Here is a 21112-nt window from a genome sequence, read left to right as displayed (position 1 = left end):
AAAGGCAAATTGTGATTGCTATACTACTGGTCAGAGCAATCTCAAAACTGCAGTTCTTGTGGGGGTTCCATTTCTGCGTGGTCAGTACCTATCAAAGACACACAGTTGCATCCCCCACAGTTATGTTGTATGGGGATGACACAAGGGTGCCCAGGGGCATAATACTGTGTTGTGTGTGTGTGTGTATGTGGGGTGTTTGTGTGTTGTTGGGGTCAAAGGCACTTCCCGTATACGGTAATCTGTTGATTAAACTTGGTGACGTGTGTCCAGGTCAATTAAAACTCTTTCACTTCTTCCTCCACTTCTCCAAGGCTAGCTTCTTTAGACCTTTGGTGGCACCTGGCACGCCAAAGCTCGACAAACACAGAAGGAATTTGGATACAAGTACAATAGATAGGTGTGTCAAAGTCGCTCAAATCCTCTCGCTGTCCATTTTTCCTGCTTCTAACACATCAACTTGAGGACATAATGTTCACTTGCTGCCTAATATATCCCACCCACTGACAGGTGCCATGATAAACAGATAATCAGTGTGATTCACTTCACCTGTCAGTGCTCATAATGTTAGGGCTGATCGGTGTATGTTTGTGTATATATAGTGCAGGAATGTGCAATACTGTATAGTACTGTGTGTGTGTGTGTGTGTGTGTGTGTGTGTGATTGGATGAATGACTGTGTAAAATTAACCATTAAAATACTGAACTGTGGCAATCCCAGCACTACTGACCCAATTTGTCTATCCGTGGTATGACAAGTGGAGTCTATCAAGTGCAGAATAGTTTGTTCCTTACAGTTTGTCTTTTTTTCTGTCATAACTCACCACATGCTCTCCTGCTCCTTTACCTTTTATGCATATGGAAGCTGAAACTGTTGATTAATTCATTAATCAATTGAAAGAAAATGTATCTGCATGAACTTTTACAATGTAAAACACTTTATAGGCCAATTGACTAATCGACGAATCAAGAAAATAGACAGATTACTCAGTGATAAAAATAATCATTGCTTGCGGTCCTAAGGCATATTGCAGTTTTATTTCCTGCTGTTCCTCACCATGATGGCATGTGTGCCAGCTGCAGAAGCTCACAGAGCAAACAGTCTTCACTTCCTCCTCCTCTCAGATGTAATGCTTTATAAATGTGGTATACAGGTGCAGCTTTGACAGCTACCAGCATAGAACCCACATTTCCTGCTGTCAATCAGTGCCAGTGGCCAATAACCACCAATAATCAGTACAGATGCCTCCCACCTGCGCTCTCTGTTTGTCCCCCCACCCTTCCTTCCTTCACTCCTACTCAAATGCGGAAAAATGGCATGATCCAATTACTCATGCTGTGTTCTGTCTCCGGTGATCTTCCCACCGATCACCACAGAGCAGAGGGTGTTTTAATGGCACTGGAAGATCATCACATAGCTTCTCATAAGAAAAATGAGGAACGTCTGTTCTGACTGTTTTTTTTCCCCCCAGAAATGACCTCTTGAGTGTTCTTTTTCTTGCTCTTAGTATTAACATCAAGCAGTGTGTTGAAATTCTTTAACTCACAATCCTAGGAAGCCCTGCCCATGGTGTGTTTGGGTGGCATTATTCTTATGGCACTGACCTTGCTACTAGAGGTATTATAGAGGTTGTGTATAATTAGACTAGCCTGTGTTTTTAGCTGGACAATAGAACATGTACTGATACTGTTAAGTAATTACAGATAGAGAGTAAAGACAGGCTGTTTACTTGCATGCTACACTATATTTTCTGTCTGCAGTAACAAGAGATCCATTTGTGTGTCTGTCTCTGTAGATAACAAAGATAATACACTATATTTAGCATTGATTCTCGTGGATGACATTGGCCTGTGTGTTTGCTTTATTATTAGTTAAACAGAAACTCCCGCTGTGGCAGGGCAGTGTGTGTAGAGTTGAGCAGCCCAGACAGATAGATGGATGTATAAAGTGGAGAGGCAGACATCAGCGTGTCATTTACCGCAGCTAAGTGTTCCCAGCAACCCAGTCACCTCTATAGCAAGATGACAGCCGGAGCCAAGAAATGTCTCCCATTTCCAGGCTTGTGTGTGTGTGTGTGTGTGTGTCATTCAGTGCCAATGTGTGGCCCTTTGTTTATGAGGGAGATAAATGGTGGTTTGGCAAGATGCTGGAGACCAATACTGAAAAATCAGCAGTGTGTGTGGGAGCCATCCCCGCTACATTCACGGGAGCTCAGTGTTATTTTTGTCCATTTCTCTCTAGTCTTTCCACCGCTTCACGATATCATCAGCAGCCGCAGACCTGTGGAGGCTGTTTGTGACGAGCTGGAATTTTCTTTAAGTCTATTTTCAAACTTCCCACTTTTCAAGAGTCTCGCTGCAGTGAGTTGTGCTTCTAGCAGTGACCTTAAACGACCTCTCAATCAGCCCTGTTGTTCCTTGCTGAACTTGTTTTTCACATGGCTCTATCGGACTCCTCTGTTGTGGTTTTAAATAATGTCGCTGTCTCTGCGCAGATTAGAGTAGAGAAAACTGACAACAGCACATTCTACGGATCACAAATAGAGCTGAAATTTTTAGACCAGGGGCTTTCAAACTGTGCGGGGCACCTCCCCGGGGGCGTCAGAGACTTGCAAGGGGGGCACAGAGAGGGAGAGAGACATGAGACAAATGCATGCCGGTGACCTAAAAACACCAGCCTGATGATTTGTCCCGTTTATCAGCACAGTCAGCAGTTGGAGCTGGGCACACTTGTCAAGGATGAAATTAAAGTATTTTAAAACCCTTAGCACCCGATTGCCCCAAGTCAAATCTGAACACACAAACAATACTCATCTTTGCGTCACAAATTTTCACTGACGAAAACTTTTAAAGTCATGATGATGGGAATTGTTTTGTGGTCTGTACCAAACAAACACGTTTGACACGTAGAAAGTCATGATCTGTAGGCCAGGACATCTCTTCAGAACTACAGTACTCATTTTACCTTCATGAACTTCAATTTGCCAATTGCCAAAAAAACGTTAATCAGCAACTATTTAGAGAATAGTTTCTTTGCTTAACTCATTTTATTTATTTAGCTTCTCAAATGTGAATGTTTCTATAAACAGCTGAATATCTTTGGGTTTGGGACAAAACAACCAATCTGGAGACGTCACCTGGGGCTCTCGGAACTTGCGATGGACATTTTTTACTATTTTTGATGTTTTATTTTAAATTATTTATTTAGAAAATAATAAGCATATTAATCAATAATTTGGGCTGGGCCAAAGAAAGCATGAACATTGACATTTATCAAGAAAATAATCTGTAGCTGCACAGCCATAATCATACATATTTATTTATAGTCATTAAGTAGATCTAATAATAAGAAAGGTTAATGTTGTCTTCAGTGGAAAAAATATTGACCTCAAGTTAAAAAAAAAACATGTCCACATGTTCACTCCCTAATGATAGCTGTTCATTGTTTCCTCTTTGTCAGAGTTTCCAAGGAAGGCTTCTTCTGTCCTTTTTTTAAAAAGCTGTTGTGTCAAATGGAACAAAGGCTAATCCTTATGTCATCCTCATAGAGCAGCTGTTAGTACACCATCCCGCTCAACATCAAAACAACCATAGTGGCCACCTCCAGTCAGCCTGCAATATTGCCTGTGATCATTGGATGCTGGTGCTGCAGGAGGCTGGAGCTCTCAGTGATCCAGTTATGCAAATAATCCTTGTATAGAGGAGAGATGAGGAAGTAGCTTGAAGTAAAGCATTCAAAATAGTTAGTCATTTTTTGATGATATCAAGTTTATTTAGAGTAGGATTTATTTTTGTAAAAATATTCTAAGCACTTGCCTTGATTGTGGAGAGCAAGCGAGGCAAAGAGGACATTAGCAGTATGCGTCACCATATGCATGTGCATTTAATTTCTTCATTTGCTGTTTCTCCGAATCAAATTGGCAAGGCAACCTTTGCATGTGTGGGTTTGCTCTCCCTGTAAGGCTCCCTTGTGTCTGTAGTGCGAGTTTACCGGAGCTTACTTTGAATAATGACCTGTGGTTGTGATATGAGTTTGCATAGCTTTTAGCTTTTCAGTAAAGCTACGGTAAACATCAGCTATGTTTGTGTGCTTTGCTTGCACATCAGAAAAGCTGGGGTATATTTACTGTAGTATTGACTTTAATTGGGAGTGCTTAGAGTTTAAAAAAGCACCTTATTTACATGTGCTTAGACATCGACCCGTGTGTGTGTGTGTGGGTGGGTGTTTGGAAGCTACTGAAGGTGTGAGTAAGCCGTCTGGAGCTGCAGATCCCACACTGCGAAATACATTAAATCATGTGAGTGTAGTTGTTTATTGTAGGGGGGCACTGTGTGACCAGCGCCATGTGACCCTGTTGCCCCCTCCAGCCTGTTTTTACTGGAACTCAGTGTGTGTGTATCTTGAGCCCAAGCTGGTAGGGCTTTTTTTTTGTGTGTGTGTGTGTGTGTGTGTCTGTCTGAGAGGGTTGGTTGTGAGGGTTGATGGGGGCAAGGGCATTACAAGGGCAGTGTTTGTGCAGGGCACGGGACTGTCCTCGCTGACTCGCACGTACACATACAAACATGCACACACACTTGCCAAAAACAGAGGCTTATTGTGGACACCCAGCCCAGTCGGGTCCACGCACTACAGTCTCACATTGTATCAGCCGTTGCCTCTCCATCTCTTCCTTTCTCTTATCTTTCTCTCTCGTTATCCATCGCAAATTACTTTCTCTGTTTTGTTTTTTTTCCTCTCTGTCACCTCCCTCCACACTGTATTCAACTTTTATTCTTGTCTCTGACGTCACACATTCATACCTGTACGATCAGCTCATCAGGCTCTCATTTGCTTCCCTTGTTCCCTTCTTAAGGGCTGTCATCCTCTTTTTACCTTTCATCCGCCCCTTCCTCATGACAGACTCCTCCTCCAATCATCTTCAATCGTCCTCCCGACCCCTCTTCCGTTCTCATCTCTGAGGGAGGTGTGACAAGTCTGACAGTTGAGTCATGGAGAGATCGGCACTGGTGCTGCTTACATTGATGTCTGTGTGTAGCCTGTGTGCTTGTCCTCACTTGTCTTGTGTCTGTGAAGTGAATCAGGCTCTGTGGAGAACATCACACTTGCACATCTGATTTGCTCCCTCACCGCTCTCTCACATACACACTGACAGAGATGGAAGCTAATAAGATGAACTCATAATCCATCTTTATTATGCAGACTATCTACATAACAATTAAAATTCACATATCAACTTAGTCTTGAATTATCAACAATGCAATCACAACTTCTCAAGGCTAATCACTGTACTTGTGTCTTGCACTTTGCAATATTTTACTGCCCTGTAATTTTCTCAAGATGCAAGCTAATTGATATTCTTGAGGTATGTTACCATGGTCACTAATGCAGCAGTTATTATCTCATATAGCCATTCACTCCTCTTTTGCTCCCTCGATTGCTATCCCTCTCCTTACAGTACCTTACTTTGTATTCCTTGCCGCTGTCCCAATGTGGTCTCTTGAACATTATACCCTTTCTTTACTACAGATATTTTCACCACTCTCTGGCAGTTCCATTAATTTATTGCCTGCTGACATTGACGGCTCACATATTATTATATTTATATGTACATTTTTGTGTTATGAAGGCAGATGAGTACACATACAGTACTTAAAGTCTGTTCACTTGCTTATTAAATGTCAAATATTAATTCAAGCTATAATAACTGTTTATGAAGTCAGACTTCACAACGTTGTCATTTGATGTTAAAAATAAATATTTGTGTAAAATGGTTAGACCTCCCTCTTCACATTGTTTTGATTTGTATAGAGAATTGTGTGACCCTGAAAGTAAAAAGTAACTAATAATTAATAGTGTCATATATATATATATATATATAAGTGTATTATCCTCTTCATTTACAGATTTTTTGATGCTGTTTGCTGCTTTGTGAATTGTGTATCGCAGATTTGCCTGTACTGTGACGATGATTGTGACACCATCATTTTCTTGGTCAAGCATCATGGTAGGTCTGGGTCTTGTAGTTCTGATCAGCACATTGAAGCACATGAAGAGATATTTTTCTATTGAGGTAATGTTTCTTTTAGTGCTTCTTGTTGTAGTAGTGTAGTAGTAATGTTGTAAGTAATGTTGTAAATAAATCAATGAGTTTTGTTGCTTTATGGCAATACTGGATTTACAGGGTTTTTGGATCAATATGATGATTTGCTTTATCACAATTTATATTATTACAGTTAAATATACATATACACATTTTTGTTGCAACTGAGAGTACGCTTCATGATTGAAGATTTCATCCATATGAGTCAGCCCTAGTGGGAATGACTGCTCTAATTGCCACACCCAGTTGCACTCATGGATAACACAGTTCAGTGTGGACAGTGTATTCCAGGCAGGTTCAAACTAATGCAGCCTTTTAAGTGAAACTCAGGAGATCATGTTTTCATCATGGGAAGTTTAGTACGTAATATTCTTGGTGTTCAAGTGGTTTAACTTGTGAGAGCACTGTTGCTAGGCAGCTGATTTAAAAAAAACCTTTTTTAAAGTGACGATTGATTGTGTCTTCTGCATTTCGGCGTGCTGTTGATGTTTGATGCATGTTCTGTTCACACCCCAGAGTGAACAGACTGCAGGTGTGAGTGTTCTCCAATTGCACATGGGCTATTTGTATCATTCTAATTATGCATATCCTCTGTGCTGTGTTAAAACAAGGCAGTAGAGCAGTTGTATAAATGAGCTAAATCAAACATCCACACAGGAAAAAAGTGATGTGACTGTGTCTTTAGTCTCCCTATCACAATTCATTCATGCAAATCGCACACACAGCTAAAACTTGCATACACGCACGGACGGTCCTCTAAAAGCAGCAGCTACCTACAGCTGCAGAGCTCAGTCTATATTGCCATTAGTGAGTATTGTTGGAGGGACTGTGGTGTGCATGAAAAGGCATCTGTTCCCATTGCTCTCCCTCTCCTGACTCCCCACTATCTGTCCCGCTGTATCAACTGAGTGACCTGCTCCTCCCGATGCAGATTCAGAAATAGATGGCGAGGAGTGCACATTAGACCCCCTAATGTCATTCAAACTTGATATAGTCACAATGCAGACTAGCACTGTCACAACCTATCTGGCAGAGTGACTCATCATGGGGTCACAGATAGAGGTACTTTGATGTGTTCGTGCACAGTTGTCACATGAGATTGATGATGATGATGTGCGACCTTCTTCTCTTACCTGTGATGTAACACTAGGCAATGGGTTGGATATGGTTAGTGTCACAGTAGATTAATGGGCATGTAACAAATGTCACTTTCATCACAGGTGAATTGCAACCATCTTCATCGTAATGCAGTAGGAACTTTGGACTTGCTCAGCACAAAAGGCCTCAGTGACATCGCCATATTGCATTATTCAAGCTGTTCGTGCACATGAAGTCATGATTGTAAAGTCACAGTGATGCTGGATGAAACTGAGTACATCTCATCCCTGTTTAGTCACCAGAGAGAGCCTATGTATTCGCCTATACTCTATAGACGTTAGCAGCAGCTAGTTACAGTGGCAATGTACACATCAACTGTGCTAAGACTGTTTGTGTGTCTGTGTGTATTTCCTTTTTACTGTTACTGCTCTTGTCCTGCTGCCTCTAAAATTCACTTTGCTTTCAGTCTGAACACAGCTTTTGATTTGAGATGGAAGCTGTCCTCATTCTGCCCAAATGACCAAAATCTGTTGAAATAATCCTTTAGACAGAGGCATGGTGGTGATGTGCGTGCTATGGATGGTTATCCATACAAGAAGCCATGCAAAGAGATTTTATATTCTTTCACTCCTCTTAATTGAGATCATGTTAATTTGGCTAGAAAACAGTAAACAACATTTAAAATAGCTCTTCAGGAATAAGACTAGCAGCTCAGCTTGTGATTCAGCATTCATCATCTTTTTATGAATGACTGTCGGGGACTTTTGCTATGGTTGTTGCTTGTCACTCATTTCCTGTCTTGTGTCATTGCTTCCTGCCTGAGAGGTGGGCATGTGCCACTGTGTCACTGGAGGTGGTTAGCACGATGCAGCGCTGTTAGCTCTCCGGATGTGAACGGTTCACACATACACAAACCTTACAAACACAAAAATACACTCGCCCACACACTCTCACTCATTCACTTTATTCACGTTTCCTCTCAGATACAGTATATGCGGAGACGGTTTGTCGGCAGTAGCTGTGAGCATATTTTTACAGGGGATTTGGTTTCATGACACTTCCTCATTTCTAGTTCCTGTAGGAAATGGCATAAAGATGATGAGTTGATTGGTAACAGATGAAACCGATCCCTGTGGAGGAACTGAGCCACTGAAGCATGAAATAATTGTAGGATGCAGCAAAGATTAAGAAGAAAAAAAAGAAGCAGATACAGTTGAGAGGTTAAACGTAATGCAAACACACTGCAGTCACTTGTACAAACAAATATTCATACATGCACCCTCACAAACATGTCTAGCTTGAGTGTGTGTTCACTGTCTACAGCCACCACCTACGTCCACTCCTAAATACAGTAAGAGCTAGTATTGCTCGACTGGTGACTCACACACACACACACACACACACACACCAGCTGACCGCTTATCCACACACCACCCAGACAAACACATACTGTTGAGCTTAACAGCTTTTCTGTTAACCTACACACACACACGCACACAGAGGCCAACACACACTAATATTCAGTCCGATTTGAATACAGTCAGTATGTTGTACACAAAGCTACAAAGACTGCTCATTCATCTCCAGGACTCTGACAGGTTACTTTTCTCTGCGGGAGTCACCTGAGGTGTTTTTAGTAATCAGAAACAAAGAGAAAAGGTATTCCCCGAATACCCCACGCGCTGTTGCTGGGATAAATATTTGTGTCCGTAGGCAAGAAAATGTTTTTAAGCACAAGAACCGAGAACAAACTGTGTGAGTACAGTACAGTAGCATCCAGCTCTGTTTTGTTACGCCTTCATTTATGGTGGGTATCATTCTGTGCCACTGTGGTTAGTGGCTGAAAGCGAAACAAGATATGTGGTGGCGGCTGTGACGTGCCAGTGAGTCTGAGATAAACTTTGTCCGTTGACTAATCATTTCAGCACGGATAAATATGAGCACTTCTTGACTTCTGTGGTCTTGTTTGGTTCTGTGAGACACTTTGAAAGTGTCCATTAAATAACATATTTACACAGAAATCCTGATGGAGCCATAGGAACCTTTTTTTTTAATTTTATTTATTTATTTATTTTTTTTGCATATTACCATCCCACTTTACTTCACAATCATAACACAACAACAGCCAAACACACAACCACACACACACAATCACTGTGCTTGCCCAGATGTGGAAATGCTGACTCAGTCTCAGTGCTGTCTCCATACTCATTTGCAGGAGTACAGTGTTTGTAGTGGGGAGGTGAAGAGGTCTTAGATCCTCTTTGTGAAATTTATTTTTAGCACAGTGTGGAAGAAAATGTGTCACAGGACCCTTAATCACCAGGCTTGACCTTTTTATATACACACACACACAACACAGCACCACAACACACACACACACCATTTATGTTAGCCCTTCTCTCATCAGTCACACCCACAGACGCGTGGACACACACTCCATTGTGGACAGCCTCACAGGCCTCTTACTGTCAGACAGAGAGAGCTTTAGAAAGAGAGTGCTGAGTAACACTAGTGTTTAAATAACCATAAATGCATCTGGGCATTAAAGCCTTGACAACATGTCACTGTCACTGGTTCAGAGGAACTACTCCCGTTACAAGCAATGATTTGCTTCTTCTGTATTATGAGGTATGGCTTGGTTGCAGTCAAGTGTATGCTGGGGGTTTTGTTGTTACGTCTTCTCGTCTACCTGTGGAAGTCAGTAGCATTTTCACAAAACCCAAACCAGTTTGTCTTTCAGGCATACTTCCCTCTGATCTAACAACTCGCCTTTAAATTGGTGACACACCCCTCTACAGATATTTGATCAGACATGAAGTTTCAAAGATGTTAACAGACGACCGTTCTCTCTTTTATCCCAGCTGTGTGCTGAGTTTGTGGAAGGAAAACAAGAAAGGGCACATTTGGAACAATAATGAATGTCCTGCATAAATTTAGACACCAAATTGCAGTTATTGCATCGAATTTCAGCTGTTTTTTTTTGTAGCTGTTACATAAATACAAGCTCCGCCTTGGTTTGCACAGAAAACAAGCAAATGGGAGCTGGATCATATTCCTGCACCTTCAAACACAAGTAATCATCAAAGTGTGCCTGGGAGCTTTGGACTGAAGGCTCCATAGTGAAACATCGTTTTGCTAATGTTTGCTAACCGAACGGATACCCTTCAGGCTCTTCTGTTTGTTGTCACATGAAACTCTCTCTTTCTCCCTGATCTTGCAAACCCACTTGTTCTCCTCTGATCCAGCCACTGAAACCTGACCTCGCAGCAGACCTCTGGTTGTCTGCCAACACATCCTCAATAACCCCGCTCACCTGTGTATATACAGTGTGTTTGCATGTGCGAGAGAGACAGAGGGAGGCCGAGTGTGTCGGCATCACAGTTGGATGAGACAGTATTCAAGCTGTCTGGTGTGAAAACGTCATTCTAGAAGCCCATAATTAATGAAACAAGTGTTTATGTGCATAGACGTGCATGCACATGTACTTGCTCATCCATCCCTGAGCACCCAGTGTTGTCAGCGCATCAGACAGACATGCTGGGTGTCATGTTACTTTTCATGTGTGTAACTGTGCACCTTTTGTGACGTTACAGGCCCGCCATTGTCTGCCCTCTAACTGTTATTTTGAGTGGTCTCTTGTATTGTTGCGTATTTTTCTTATTGTCGTCTGGTATTGTGTTTGTGTCAGTGAGTAAAACATTGTCTTGCGTACGTAGGAGTTATTTCCTACGTGAACATTCCTATGTAGTATAATACGTGTGGTTGTGTCTGTTGTGTTTAACTGATTTTGTCTGCGTCACCCCTTATCACATGCAGTAACTGCAAAGTCCCTTAAGAGATGTTCAGACAGCAGTCTACAGTTTGAACAGCACACAGAGACACACACACAAGATTGTTTCCATTTGCATGGCTGATAATGTTAAGTGGCTGAGATCGTGGCTCCAAATGCACAGCAGATACTGCACCATCCTCAGGCACGTGGCACAACAACGGCTCATCTGCTGTTAGCTCGAGCACTTAACTTAGAGGGGGAAAGACCATTAGAGGCAATCAGGGCTGTCACTTTTAATGGGTGGACCGAGACGAAATGGAGATGGACCTGTGGCCTAGTGGAAGAGTTAATGTACTAGGCCACTTGAGGACTAGGTAATGAGAAAAAGGCAGGTGGAAGTGGTGTGACGGTACAGCTGTGGTTGAGGCCTAAGCCCAAATGGAAACCAGGCTGTGGGCTTTTTTTACACCAGCAGCTGGGAAGCCACTTACTGCAGCTCAATGGAACTTGCTGCAGTTAACATGCATGTGTTTATGGGTCCACATGTGTGCATTTGTTTGTTTAGTTTACTTTGTTGTTTTTGTGTACTTGAGTTGCATGTTTACACAGTTAGATTGCATGCACTGAATCCTGAGATATGAGTCTTCTGCACGTCTCACTGGCAGACAGAAATAGCCTTCCTCAGCCAGTGCTTTCGCACATGTAGAGAGAACCTGTGGCAGGCTAACCCCCTCCTGCCTTACTTGATAATTATCTTTGCAGCAGTCGCTCTATGTTTTTCTGTGTGTGTGTGTGTGTGTGTGTGCACTGTGCATGTGTATTAGCGTGCACTTTTATACATGCTTTATCCATCTGTAAGTGTGAGTGTTTTCTTTGTGTGTTTGTGTGTGTGTGTGTGTGTGTGTTCTCTGCCGGAGGGACTAGATTGTCAGATGTGGGGAGGGCAGGCTGACCTTTTGTTCTGTTTGCTTAGTGGGCATTCCTCTGAGCACTGGCCCTCACCCAACTTAAAGCCAGCGTCCACAGACTGCACTCAGCACAGTGCTGCCCCCACAGGGACACACTGACACTGAATCATTTGCATCTGTCAACTTGTTGTTAATGAAAAGAAGAATTGCAAGAGTGCCTGTGCAGTTATATTGATAGTTTAAACCAGGTTCAGATGAGCCTAAACAACTGAGTTAGCTTTGAGGAATGGACTAATGGCTTTCTGGAATCCCAGCCTGAGCTGCAAGTTTTTCAGGAAAGTGTTAGTCATTACAACATGAGAATGTAACATGTTTACATGAAGCGTGTTTGTCTTTAGGTTGGTTGCATTGTATGTTAAAAGAAATTAAATAGTTTTCAACTTGCAGCAGTCATTTCCTCCTCTGTTGTTACATTTTCAGGCTGATTTGATCTTATCAACACCCTTCAATCACCAGAGTGACCTATTGAGAACAAATATATCTGAATAAATGGGAAATAAAGCTTGTTTTTAATGTCTCCTCTTTATAATACAATACACCATGGATTTCAGTCTAAATTGTGTTATTTGTTTCTCTCCTCTGTCCCTCCAGGTCCTTATGGTTGAGGTGGTGTGTGGTGCCCCTTGCCATGCCTCCTGCCATGACAGACCTCCTGGACATATGGGCGGCCCACTCGCCCCTGGCCGGCCATGCTCTGGACCAGATCACTGTGGATTTTCTGCTGCCCACTGGTATCTACATCCAGATGGAAGTACCACGCGAGGCCACCATTCAGCACATCAAACTGGTGAGCGCCGCTGGGTGGGTGGGGGCACAGGTTTGGGCTAAAAAAAAAAAGTTTTTCTTTATAAGTTTTACTTAATGCCACATGTTGCTGCCGAGGGCGAGGTTATTTCAGTTGTGTTTTTTTTTACGACATAACAGATAATGAATTGATTCTAATAAAATTAACTTTCAGCACACTAAAAGGAGATTAGTAATGTGCTTGTTGTGTGTCCTGACATTCTGTTATTGTCCCTACAGGCCTCTTGGCCTATTGTCCTAATAGGGAAAAACACAGTCTACAATCCCACACATGTATACTTACACACACACACACACACACACACACACAGCTGGTCAGTTAGACATTATCTAATGCCTGTTTTGGCTGGTGCGGCTGGCTGGGTGTTTTTTGTTTGCGACTAGCTGTTGCTTTCAGAATGCAAATAGCTCATGACATCATGCGTGACTGCAGCTAACTTTGTGAAGTGGAGGTTAGAAGTCACAGCCTCAATGGCTCTTTTAGAAGTTGTTAAGGAAATCACTTACATTATGGCACGAAGTATGTGTTAGCGTGAAGGTGTTGGAAATGATCATTTATGTTGAATCACAGGGTCCCCTGTAATGTGATGAGTGACCACAAAAAATGTCAACACGCGTACAATGCAAGGCTGTTAAACTGAAAGGTGTTTGTCAGAGGAACACATGTATTCCATTACATCATCTCAAACAACCTCAAAAATGACTTCCGAGTTGAATCAAGAGTGTGTATTCAGGCCTTGGATGGCATTACAATGCACAGCATTTATATTTTTTGGGTTATAGTCCAAAGCCTTCTCACAGCCAATATAAAACCATTCTGTTATATTTGGATCGATGTGGAAAACATATCCTGCATTGCACACACAACCTGTTTTCCCCAGACATGCTTGACAAAGCCTGAGGAGATTGTTCTGAATAGCAAGTAAACAAGTCGGTCTGAGTGTGTACATAACATCTGCTTACCATTTTCTGGAAATCACTTCTGGCTTCATAATGTGACCAAAGATACAGACTGCTTTCACTTTGTCTGATATTCACAGATATTTTCTCTTAGCAGTAATGTTTGCTTTTCATGGAACTATATGCTGAATGAGTCTTTTTAAGTTCATTGGACTAAATGTCTGTGGGTGTGCATGCATAAAAGATGTCTGTTGGCACGCACACATGAGGGATCTTCATTCCCAGAAGCAGCAGAAAGCTCTGACAGATTATACGTCACTGAAGCAAGAAAGAGAGGGAGACTCCTCAGGGACTTTTCTAGTAAATGAATGAGAAGGGTATAATGCAATTATTTTCGCCAAAGGGCAGAATATACCTTTGACCTTTGCAGGCCTTCCACACAGTGTTGTACCAGACTCTTTATTGGTTATTAAGAAGCCAAGATGAGTAGGCTTAGGAAAGACTGTGTTTCATTCATACTGTATTAATAAAGATCAGATCAGATTTCCCAGAAAGCAGATTGTTTGAAAATGTTTTGTGGAACTGAACTGTTTGAGTAACTTGTTGTGACGTATAAACTTGAACATGAACATGGACGTAACTATGTGACAAGTGCTCATAGCATGGCAGTCATTTTCTAAAGCATGTTTGTCAGAACATCAAATAATTAAATCCTTCACGCATTTTGCATGTGGTTTGTTGAGAGATGTGATCAACATAACATAAAATCACAAGTGGTCCTGGAGAAGAAGATATTTGTTGAGAGGACAAACTTGTCCTGTTCCACTATGCTACATCATAGCTCTATAACCTCAGACAAACACACACAACCTGACACCCAACCCTGTGATCATGCTGTGGGGGTGCAGGGACGTGAATCATGGTAGGATTGGCTGGATGACATATTATTCACATCCTGATTGGCTCACCCAAAAGCTGTGTCATGTTACCATGACTCATACTTGTTCTTGATCATGAAACATACACTTTCATCAATATATCACATCATTATGATATGTTGTGTTTATTAATTTTAAGGCCCTTGGTAAATTAGCTTTTTAATGTTCATGTTAGCGTGGTGCAACTCCCACCAAGAGCAGTTTGATGGTCCTGTATGGCTTAAGAACATCCTATAACCCTTGTTTTCTCATACCCTTTCAAAAACCATTAGATAATCTCATAAAGGCCATCAAGCCAAAAACAAAGATGCTGTTTATTCTGGTTACACAAATTCTAAGTAGAATTTATTTAATTGAGTCTAATGGAGATAATAAAAACACTCCCTGTGGTTTTGTAGTGCAAAAGCACTTCAGTGAAACTCTAATTCTTCTCTTCTCTTGCAGCTTTTATGGAAGCAGGCTCAGTCATTCCCACTGTTTCCCGCCCTGGGCGAAATGGAGAGCCACATGTTCGAGTGTGTCAACCAGGCAGCCGTTCACGAAGAACTGGAGGACGAAACTCGCAGGCTGTGCGATGTTCGCCCCTTCCTGCCGGTCCTCAAGCTGGTGACGCGCAATTGCGGCCGGGCAGAGCGCCTGCTGGACTCCAAAATCGGCGTGCTCATTAGCAAGGGTAAGAGCATCACTTTTTAAGACGTAAGTTAAAATGGCAGATTATCATGCAAGCTCTCACACACATTCCTCCCTCCCTGATTGATTCGTTTACTGTCCCTGTTTGACATTCCCAATAAAGAAAAGCACTTAGAGTTGGTAAGTGGAACAGTAAATCTTTCTCCACACACAACAAGCCTTAAGCACCTCCTCCAGTACGCTAAGTAGCTCTCCTACTCGGCACATTCACACCAGCCATCAGACCCAAAGCCCATCTGCAGCTGGCTCCTATCAGTGGCCCTGCTGTCTGATAGAGAAGCGTGAGGATTAACTGGACGTGTTCCTGACATGTCCTCCATCACCTGTCAGTTTGCGTTATCTCTGGTGAAGATGAGGCCTTTTAGAGAAGCAGACGGGATTGATCTGTACTATTATAACAGCGCAGTCCTCTGACGTGATTTAACATGTGTTGAAACTTTCAATGAAACAATATTTATTAACGTATAAGAGGAAAAAAAAACTTTCTTGCTTGACGCAAAAATCTTAAGTTAGTCTCATATATCTATATCATATATTCCAGCAATACAGTAGCTATTATAGGTGCAACAATTATTCTGCATCTATAATAACTATATGTAATTGGTACATAATTTTAGTAATTTGCTGGTTCTATCTTCTCAAATGTGATGATTTGTTACTTTTCTTTGTTATATATGACCATAAAGAAAATATCTTTGCTTTTGGACTGTTGGTGAAATAAAACAAGCAGTTTAAATGAATCTCCTCGGGCTGCGGGAAATTTTAACTTCCGTATTATCTGACATTTTAAAGACAAAAATGATTCATTCATGTAGATGAGTCAATAATAAAAATAACTGCTTATTTTTTGGAGTGTGAAACATGCATGCACATTAATAAAAACATTTTTAAAAAAATGTGTCATATAAATAGTTATACAGTGAAATGCAAATACAGAAAAGAATAAAGAACCAGCTCTTATTTTCTAACAAGTGCAGTCAAACACAAACACACACATTCAGCCCTCTTCTGGCTGAGATATCCAGGATTATGGAAGTCCTTAGGTCACAGCAGACGTCTGCCGATGAAGAGAGGCGAAGAGGGAGAGAAGGGGCTCTGAGTCTAATTGAAGGAGACTCAGACGATATTGATATTCTCCCCTCCTGGCTCCACTTTTGTCTGACACAATCTTTTAAAGGCTTTTGTCAGACTAAAGTGGTGTTTTCAAAAGGAACCCCACAGGCACGTCTGGATAGTCCCCCACACAAACACACACACACACACACCTAACCTCGTGCATTGCACAGTAACAAAGTATTACACACTCACACAGGCAACCATGTTTTCTTGTTTTTTTCCCTGCAGAAATATGGTCACACAAACCTGCCTACACACTCACACAATGCAACTAATGTGGTCTAGAGCCCTTCTTTGAATGCTGAGGGGTCATATGAATGTTAAATGGCTTTAAATGTCAACATGTTGTTTTCATTACCAAGAGAGTATTGTGCAGCACCCCTTTGATAAAAAACACAAAGACAAAAGCTCAACAGGGAGCAGAGAGATAAAGTATAATGATGAGCCAAACTACAGTTCATACATGTGGCATTTGGTACTAGTGTGAATATTAGGAGGCTCTGCTCTAATCCCATGAGAGACTGCTGTTTGTAATCATTTTTACACATTCATTACTACCTGGTGAATATGCCTGGCATCAAGTGTTGCACAGGTGTTTATGCATATTTAATGAACGTTAAAGCCTTTGCATTTAAGCATGATACCCTAATATACACAGTTTCCTAGTTAAAACGCTCTTGATCTTTACGAGCTTCATGCAAGTTCACATTCACACACACTGATTAAGGTCCATACTTGAGACATAATTATAATTTAATTAGATTGAGTTCTCATTCTTCTCAAAACATGTTATTAGAGCTATTGTTACAAAAATATTGCTAATTTAATCAGTCCACCAATTATTATTTAATCTACTTTATAGCAGTGCTGTGACATTGTCCTTTCCTTACCACCACTAGGTCTCCACGAACTCGATGGCATAAATGACCAGGAGGTGAAGGACTTTCGCAGTAAGATGTTTCGTATGAGTGAAGAAAGGATGCAAAAAGTCCAGATGATGACGTGCATGGAGTGGCTGGAGGCCTGCTTCTCCCCACAGCTGGAGCCCGCACCAGGAACGGCCATCACCGATGGGCTCAATGACCGGCCGACCGACCTGAAAGTCATCATCCACTTCGACCAGTCTCAGGTGAGAGTCTGTAGTCCAGTGCTGTAAGTGCTGAAAACCTTTTAGCAGAAGTTCAGTGAGTGGAGACCAACACTTTATTTTAATATTGCCACAGAAATCAGAATCTAAGGCTCAAGGTTACACCTATTTGAAGTTACAGTAAATTGTACAAACACAATAAACTGTTTGAAATGAATTGATATCATTAAACATCATAGGTCCCTATTAAGTTTAATATTACGGTAAGTGGCTCTTGCATGGATTACATTATGTTGGAAGGGATACTAGTAGGTACTTATCTGTATTCATTTTTGTCATTATATTTCTAATTTGAACTAGAGGAGGCCAAAGTAATTCCATTAGCCAAACCCATTACAGGCTGCCTGTACAACAACTCTGCATACATAATGAAATCAGAATAACAGTGTGACTTGCTACACCACCACAGCAGACAAAACCACCTTGTTTGAGTAGCAAAAGTAGCCATGTGACTCCACCACACTCACTGTAGCTCAGCCTCTCTTTCTGCTCACACTTGGCAGCTCCACAATAGTCACGTGACTGAGCCCAACTAGCAAGTCATGTGACAACACTAAGTGGGTCAAAACCATCAGCGAAATTATGCCATCCTCCCGGACACACGCACATTAGCATGGCAGCTCAGGGGACCGAAACACTGATTAAAATGAACCTCTCCCTCTCTTCCTCTGAACTCTCTGACTGTCTCCTTCCATCTGTCTTTGTCTCTCTCTCTCTGTGTCTTTCTCTTTTCTCCTGTTATAGAAATAATGTTATTTAATAATAAAAACAGATGGTCGGGTCCCTCCAGACCTGTGTATATCAGCTTTGATCAACATCACAGACATACACATGCACATACACAAAGACAGGCCATCTGTGCCACTGCGCTCAGGTGGACACTGGCAGGAAGTCTTATTTGGGAGGTCAGACACAATAAGCCACATTATTGACAGGAAGTGTGGTTGTGTGGTTATATGTTGTAATGTGAATCTGACAAAGGTTCTGTGTGAACCTTGCTTTTAGTGATATCTTTAGTATTAAAGGGTATTCTGCTCTACATTAGTATTCAAATCTTATCCAACTTTAACTTCTAAATACTGTTCCGCCAGTTAGAGACTATGTTGTAGAAGTACTTACAGGATAGGTTGGTGCTGTTGTTGTTCTACCGCAATGTAGCCATGGCCATTTTTTGAAGTTAATTATTAATAGATGGCATTTTTATTAAACCTCCAGGAAATTATAATTCCATCTTCAGTATCGGGTCAGTGCTGTGCTATAAATAGGATGAAGCAGTGAGCATCGGTGTGGCACATCAGACCGGCTGGGAAGGACTCACATGCATGTTGACGCATTTTTAGTGCACAGTCTGTCGCAGCAGTTCATTCATGTTCTCTGTTATAAACTTATAGTTATAAAACTGTGGATTGATGTAAAAATTCAGGCATAAGGAGACTGCAAACATGTATTGAAGTATCAGGATCAGATCTCTTGGTAATTTTTCTCTGATATTTAATGCCCTGAATGCTTCAGACACAAACTTTTTGGTTTTATGTTAAATTTACAGAATTAGAAAAATATAACACTCAATCTATTGCAACCAGTCACTTGAAACATTTAAGTGCTGATCCGGTAAAAATACCTAAAGTCTAGATAGGTGTGCTTACTCGCTACTTTAGAAAGCAGAACATCCCCTGTTGTAGTCAAGTATTTCTGGATCCAATAATATTATTACATAATATAATCTTTGTTGTTGTTGCATTTTTTACACAGGAGGTGGATCATTTAATAACAACAAGTGAAAATATAATTCAAATATATCTTAAAAGTAATGTGCAAAATTCTGACATTGGTCTTTATACTTACTTTAAGTCATTATTATTCCCAGATATACATGACTAAGCTCAAGTATAGTATTGTTGAAGTGATCAGCAGTGTAAAAAAAGGAACAAACCTCAACATGTTTCTGTTATTGAGACTGGTGACATGTGCACGTTGATATGCCATGCATAGGCTTCATGAGGCAGCAATGCCAAGGCGTATATTGTTTATCAAGCAGATATCAGTGATGGAACAAGTGGGCAAGTCATATTGTGAAAGTGGAAATACCCGTGTGTTTCAGTAATCTGTGTTTTTATGACCTACATTCTCAGCCGTACCACAGCAGGAGTAAACATGTGGAGACAAGTCCTCCTGCGTAACATCAACTGTTCCTGTAGCTGAAGTTACTACAGTTCAGAAATAATGCAAACAAACATTTATCTCTCATGTGTGGCAAAGAAGTGTAACTCCATTGTGAAACAGCCACCCCTCCTTTTTCTTTACCATTGCAGTAGCCTGTTAGGGAGTGTTTTGTAATCATTGCCCAGCAGCCTGTGAACATGAAATATCACCACTACTGGTCCAAGTATTTAAATTTTTAAAATGTCTTATGTATAATTCTCAGTATGAACACTTAAACTGCGTAGTTATCCATCAACTAAGCTTCACTGTGTGTTGGTGATACATATTTCCTGCCTGAGCTAGAAAATTATCCACCCTTTTGAAGTGTTTATCTACAAAAAGAGAAGCAGAATTGTGGTTTATTGCTACGTCAGTAAGTGTGGTACGTGTGGTTTCAAGAAAGAGTACATTGTGTCCTGGATCAGAAGGAAAACACGTATACAGTCATTTTGTGAAAGCGAAAATGACCTGGTGGAAATGTACCCTGTATACCACTGGTTCTCAAACTTTTTTTCAACACTGTACCCCCTTTTAAATATATTTTCAGACAAGTACCCCCTGACCAGCTCAAAAAGAAAAAATCCTATACAAAAACATAAAATACCTCCACTACACTCCACTACAACAACTGAGTCGTTTGTAGTGGAACTATTTAACAAGCATACACATTGTGATAATTTTGGTCTAGTAGCTTCTTGAATGTCAGTGATTAATGAGCCCTCTGAAACCACCTTGTGTGCTGACATAAAGTCAGAATGCAGTGAGTCACCGGATGGTTGGCCTAAAACCTAAAGGAAGTGTCTGTCACCTATTAACAGCATGAAGGAACGCTCATTTAGCTTAGCCATAGATCTGCAGATATGTTTAAACAGAAGTTTGAACAGAGGCCAGACCCCTCCAGCCACTATACACTAACAACAAGCTTTACCTCATACAGATGCCTCAACCAAAGACTTGTTGCCATTTTTAATCTGTTGACTTTGAAATAACAGCAATAACAATTATTAGGTGTGCTTTATAATAATCATATTCAGGGGATCATTTCAAGATGCCTTATTGTTATTTTTATGGGATACTGAAAGAGTTTGTTTTGGATGTTGTTTACTCTGAATAAAAGGAAGCATCACCAGAGAACATCACACCCATCAATATGAATTCAAATAATTGCTGTCACTGTCCTGTATATGTCAGGAATAATGAACTGTGCATGTTGGTCTTGTAGTTTCCGACAGTACTGCGAGGAAGCCTATCTAATCTTGAGGAAGAATGGGAACCTCTTCATCACATTGTTTGCCCTCATGCTGACTGCTGGACTGCCAGAGCTCACCTCAGTCAAAGACATCCAGTACTTAAAGGTATTACACACACACACACACA

General features: G+C 41.2%; 1 protein-coding gene and 1 long non-coding RNA gene across 2 annotated transcripts in view; both read left to right on the top strand.

Annotated features, from left to right (window-relative positions):
* LOC118341966 (phosphatidylinositol 4,5-bisphosphate 3-kinase catalytic subunit beta isoform-like) overlaps positions 1–17542 on the top strand; it is a 38032-nt gene extending 20490 nt beyond the window's left edge. Inside the window, exons 3-5 of the mRNA XM_035680390.1 lie at positions 12530–12725; positions 15025–15253; positions 17286–17542. Of these exons, the coding sequence (XP_035536283.1) occupies positions 12567–12725; positions 15025–15253; positions 17286–17542 (645 nt within the window). The 5' untranslated portion in view covers positions 12530–12566. The remainder of the gene's footprint in view (positions 1–12529; positions 12726–15024; positions 15254–17285) is intronic.
* Positions 17543–18850: 1308 nt separating this feature from the next.
* Positions 18851–21112, top strand: part of LOC118341669 — a 5182-nt gene continuing 2920 nt past the window's right edge. The window contains exon 1 of the long non-coding RNA XR_004797447.1: positions 18851–21090. This is a non-coding gene — a long non-coding RNA (uncharacterized LOC118341669). The remainder of the gene's footprint in view (positions 21091–21112) is intronic.

The sequence above is a fragment of the Morone saxatilis genome, unplaced genomic scaffold (assembly GCF_004916995.1).
Source record: "Morone saxatilis isolate NCDOM2014 unplaced genomic scaffold, NCSU_SB_2.0 Contig8, whole genome shotgun sequence".
NCBI classification, from domain to species: domain Eukaryota; kingdom Metazoa; phylum Chordata; class Actinopteri; family Moronidae; genus Morone; species Morone saxatilis.
This window is presented reverse-complemented; position numbering and strand designations above follow the sequence as displayed.